This window comes from Microtus ochrogaster, linkage group LG4 (genome assembly GCF_000317375.1).
Source record: "Microtus ochrogaster isolate Prairie Vole_2 linkage group LG4, MicOch1.0, whole genome shotgun sequence".
Taxonomy (NCBI): Eukaryota; Metazoa; Chordata; class Mammalia; order Rodentia; family Cricetidae; genus Microtus; species Microtus ochrogaster.
Genome location: NC_022030.1, coordinates 18,297,289 through 18,302,658, shown reverse-complemented (window position 1 = coordinate 18,302,658; position 5,370 = coordinate 18,297,289). Strand labels below are relative to the sequence as shown.

Sequence of the window (5,370 nt, the reverse complement as noted above, 5' to 3'; positions counted from 1 at the left end):
GAGAGAGAGAGAGAGAGAGAGAGAGAGAGAGAGAGAGAGAGAGAGAGAGCTCAGTGGCTTTCAGCCCTAGCCCCAGCTTTGGAGTTGCAGACGCCAGTGGCTATGCTCAACTTTCCTGTGGTTCTGAGGATCCAAACGCAGATTCTCCTGCCTGAGCAGCAGGCACTTTTCCAACTGAGGTGACTTCCAGACTCTATGCCATTGTTGTGGGAAGCTATGGACCTTTAGAGTGGGACCTGGCCGACAGAAGTTTCTGGGTACAGGCCTTCAAAGGTTAGTCTCTCACTTCTGTCCACTGTCTTGCTTCCTAGTCTGCAGCGATGAGATAAAATCCCCCATCCCTTAAGCAGCTTCTGTCTGGAACTGAGGTCATGGCAATGCAGAAGCAACTGCACAGCTGGGTTCCACCTCAGACTCCTGAGGCTGCATTTGTCACAAGTGGCTGGGGGTGGGGTGGAGGTTCCTGAAGCAGGGCCTAGATGAGCTCCCTAGGGGGATGAAGAGGGACTCAGGGCAGGGAAGAGCCCTGTGCACCACCTGTGCAGGTTTCCATGAAGAGGCATGTGACTAGAAGTCCAGCAGAGGCCCCGGGAACTATACCCAGCAGCAGGAGGAGCCGGTGGGGAGGGGGGGATGTTCAGGCGCAGCCCGTGGTCCCACATGAACATTAACACCCCCCACCACATCTCTACCCCAGAGAGTGGAAGGACGAACCTAGGGCAGCAGACTGGGGGCCTTGTGAGAGCTGCTAGACTCTGAAATTCCCACAGGGACTCTGGAGGCAGCAGCAGCCTAACCTGCCCAGGGCCCCTCAGGGGTACGAATGCAGGGGACAGAAGCTCTCCCTGGACCACAGCTATGGATCTCCCCACTGGGAGGCAAAGGTTCAGATGCAAAGTCAGCTTTATTCACACAGACACCCCACTATCCCCCACCTGGGGTGCTCCCTGGAGCTCTGGATCACAGGTGCTGCCTGCGGTGTTTCAGCACCTCGGTGGGGGTGAAGAGGAAGTCCTCCCCACACACCTGGCAGTGGTAGGGCCTCTGCAGGGCTGAGGTCTTCTGCAGTGGGGCAGGAGCAGCCTCCTCAGATCCTGTGGAGGAAAAGGGTGGCTATGGGTCCCACCCAACCCTGGTGCCAGCATTTGGGGCACCCAGCCCCAGTGCCCCCTACGGACTGGTACTGTGGCAGATGTGACAGCAGCAAGCTGAGGCAGAGGTGGCTGTGCAACAAAGAAACCATGACAGCCACTGAAGAGAAAAGCAGAGGACAGGTAAAGGGAGGGTCAGGCTAGGGTCAGGGTGCTGGGCTGCTGGTCCCCAGGATCCACAATCCAGACACAGGCAGCAATACGTGATGGATAGTGGCTAAGGACAGCATCTCGACACAGGATCCTCGTACCCCTACATCCCCACCTCCTCCCCAGACTTGCCTGGATCATCCTTTGGGACCTCGGGGCAGGTGTTCTCATGAGCGATGCGCTCCAGGGGCGTGAAGGGCATGTGCAGGCCGCAGTGCGGGCAGGTCCAGAAGGAGCGCAGACAGTCACTGTACAGGTCGGTGTCGCTCTACAGCACAGCAGCAGAGCGAGGCGTCAGGACCCCTGCCTCACCAGCTGGGGGCCCCGGACCCTTCAGGACTAAAACCCATTCCAAAATCTACCCTAAGAGGGACTGTGACAGTTGGGCACCTGGAGCTTCAACCACCCACCTCCGGAGCAGGAGGCTTCAGGAGGCAAGTGACCACACTTACCGTGAGGCAGTTATAGGTGAGAAACTCGGAGACAGCATAGCCCCCCTTGGTGGGGTGGGGGGACAGGGTAGAGTTTCCAAAGAGACCAGGCAGATTAGGGGCGGCTGTGATGGTTTGGGGTCCCACATAGAGGTTCTGGGCTTCTAGGCCAGTGAGCCGTCGGAGGCTGTAGGGGACCTACAAAAGGAGACCAGAGACAGAGACAATGGGGTGGGCGCCCCGAGTCAGCTCTGCCTAAGGCCCTCCCTTGGACTTTGTGGGCATGGAACCACCAGGCCTAGGCTACTCATGACTTGCTTTCAGGCCTTTGTGACCCCAGTGGCCCCTCCAACTACCCTCCCCAGGCTCTCCTCTGCTCCTTCTTGCTGATGGAACCACAGCCAACGCTGAGTTACCGTGCCCCTTCTGTAAGGTATCTCAGGCTGGTTCCCCTTTTTCCAACTGCCTAGGCCTGTCCTCACCTCCAGGAAGTCAGCCTGGAGTCAACCCTCCCCATGGACTCCCACGGGACAGGATCAGAAGCAGCTGTCCGTTTCCACCTGAGAGTGTGGTTTCAGTCCACCCGACCCACGTCTCCCTTTCTGTCCTCACCAGGGGCACCTGAGACCACACACTCCACGTCCTTAGCTCGTACCATGCATGCAGAAGGCACCTATCATTTGTTCAATGAATGACGCAGGGTGGTGTCTAGCATGGCCTCAGGAGCCAACTACTAGATCCTCCCTTTAGCCCTGTGACCTCGGGTACCACTTAGCCTCTTTAAATTGAAAGCCCTTAAATGAACCCCCACTAAGTGACAGCCCTCTGGTCACACAGCACCTTGGTCGCCATGAACTGCAGCAGCTCCCGGCTCAGAGCAGCTACCTCCTTGGGGCTAACCGCTGGCGACTCCACCTCTTTCTCCTGCTCCAGCCTCTGTCGCTGGGCCTGGTGGGCCAGTTGCCGGTCCAAGGCACTTTCCCAGTGGGCACGGAGCCGCAGGGATGTTGCCAGGAGCCGGACGGCACTCTCACTATCTGTGAGCTGCAGCTCCAACCAACTGTCAGCCACCAGGCGGGAGCAGTCACCGTTGGTGTCAATGGACCGGCTGAACAGCAGTAGGGACTGAAAGAGACAAGAGTCAGGAGCCAGGAAACAGCAGTGCAGCTCAGGATGGCACCTCAGAGTGTCTACCGGGTTATCTTTCTGCCTACCCATCATTCACAGCCCATCCATTTGTTCTTTCCCTATCTGCCCATCCCCTACCCAGCAATCCTGCAGGCTCCTCTGCACGCTCTGGTGCTGCACACCCAATGCACAGCACAAAGTTGGCCACCACCAGCCAACATTCAACTTGGAGAGACAAAGACAAAATCAAAGAGTAGAATGTCCTGGGAGTCTGAGAGTCATGGAATCTTAGCGGGGAAGGGAGTGGATGCTATCAAAGGAAGTAGTATACTGATGACACCTGCTTTAATCCCAGTGCTTGGGAGGCTGAGGCAGGAGGATGGAAGCTAGAAAGACCCCAGACACAGGCACGTGGGTCTCTGACACCAAGACAGAACCAGAACCACCTGTGCAGGGTTCGGTGGTGATATTTTGGGAACAACCCACAGGAAAGGCAGGACTGGCCATGGGTGGGTGGGCTGGAGGCTGGTGATGGTACCAAAGGGCTCAGCGGGTGATGCCCATTTGACATTCCACATCCTAAACAAGCAGTAAAAGGGGAGCGGACTGGGGTTCAGATCTCACCCTAAATGGCAAATGTCTTATTCCCACCATCCCACCGGCCACCATGCCACCCTTTTCTCCACAGTAGACAGAAGCCCTGGCTGCACTGTCTCCCATTGCATGTGAGCCCCATCTGGCTGGCACCCACGGCTTGAGGGAAAGTCCTCAGTGGAGGTCACGAGCCGCAGCCTCCTGAAGGCCCTGCACAGTTTCTTTCTTGTCTCCGGAAACAAAACGAGAGGGGTCTGAATAGTGGGGACATCCAATTGACAGGGGGATCTGCTGGGGTAGCTTGTGACCCTAGATTTGTGGTTGCTACTCCCTCTGTGTGTGGTCCAGGTGGTGATGCGACCTCAGCTTCCTATGTGTGAAGTGAATGCCTAGACCGTGGAGGTGACTGTGAGCAGGACTGGACTAGGCTTGGCTTCCCACAGCCACTACATCAGAACCTGCCCCTGTCTCCAGCCGTACAGCAGCACACTCCTGCCTTGGGGCCTTGGCCTCAGAGTGTGACACGGTCTCTTCAGGACTGCAGCCAGTCAGCATGCCTCATCAGCTCCTACCACTCCTCCCCATCTCTATTTTTCTTGGTGATTTAAAACACACACACACGCACATGCACACACACACACACACACACACACACAAACACACACACAATTTCAAACAGCCCAGGCCGGCTTCAAACTCATGAGTGTCCTACTAGGGTTACAGGCATTCGCCTGCATTCCCATGTTCCCTTGAAGACATGACATAGGCTTCCCTGACCTGTGGGCCCAAGAGGGCAGAAGAGGGCCTGAGCCCTCAGTATGCCACTGGGTTCTGGGAACAGTGCTTGGCACCAGCAGACACTCAACAAGTTACCATGGCATAGAGTCACAAATAATGACCCACAGCCACAGCCCATGCCAGCAGCCAGCAAGGGCAAAGGGCAGCTCCTCCAAGCAACATTCAACCCGAGTCAGGCAGGAGGCCTACCTGGAGGGCGGGGATGCGGACGCAGTTCACCAAGTATGGTTTGTTGGTCTCCAGCAGGGAGACGAAGGCCAGGAGCTGGTGCTTGCAGTTCATTAAGTCCTTGCCATCTGAAAGGTGAAAGCAGCCAGCTCAGGCCCACCTGACTCCCAAGCTTGGGCTAGGGTGACTTTTGGGTTATTGTAAACACTCTGCCACAGTCTGTGAGCTCTGGGCTGCCTGACACTAAGGAACTGCTGTCCACCTGGATGAGGTCATCAGCACTGTCCTGACACAAACAGTCCTTGCTACTAAACGACATGAAGTCTGGCATGTGCTTTCAATGCTCTAGGTGGTATAGGTGCTTGCTGCCAAGCCTGACAACCCGAGTTCTATTCCCAGGACACACATGGTAGAAGGAGAACTGGCTCCCACAAACTCTGCATGCATGTAGTAACATGTGTGCCCTGAAACACACAAAGTAAAAACGCAAAAACATTACTTGTAAAAATACAATGCTCCAACAACAACTAAAAAGAAAAAACAAACACGATGCTCCAGCAGGAAGGTAACAAGGGGGGTGCACAGAAGAAACAAGGCTGACAGAAGGTGACAGTTGTTGAGGCTGCCTGAGAGCACCCAGGGCTCATCCCTACCTTATATGACTGGAAATTTTCAAAATGAAAAAGAGGGAGAGAAGCTAAGGATGTAGCTGGGTAGGGCACTTGGCTCATTTATTTGAGGCTATGGGCTCAATATCTTCTTGTGGACTATTTAACTATGCAAAAGTATGTTGCATTGTTTATGCTATGGAATATGACTAGCTGTATAAAGGTGTGTTACATTTGTGTATGCTGTGGATGAGTTTAGCTGTGTAAATGTGTATTACATTTGTTTATGCTGTGGATGACTTTAACTGTGAAAAGGTGTGTTACATTTGTTTATGCTGTGGA

General features: G+C 54.9%; 1 protein-coding gene across 1 annotated transcript in view; it reads right to left on the bottom strand.

Moving 5' to 3' along the window:
* Window positions 1-595: 595 nt before the first annotated feature.
* Dhx34 (DExH-box helicase 34) overlaps window positions 596-5,370 on the bottom strand; it is a 23,491-nt gene continuing 18,716 nt past the window's right edge. Inside the window, exons 13-17 of the mRNA XM_013351465.2 lie at window positions 4,442-4,548; window positions 2,573-2,857; window positions 1,754-1,930; window positions 1,434-1,569; window positions 596-1,094 (exon numbers count right to left, since the gene is read on the bottom strand). Coding sequence (XP_013206919.1) covers window positions 961-1,094; window positions 1,434-1,569; window positions 1,754-1,930; window positions 2,573-2,857; window positions 4,442-4,548 — 839 coding nt within the window. The 3' untranslated portion in view covers window positions 596-960. The remainder of the gene's footprint in view (window positions 1,095-1,433; window positions 1,570-1,753; window positions 1,931-2,572; window positions 2,858-4,441; window positions 4,549-5,370) is intronic.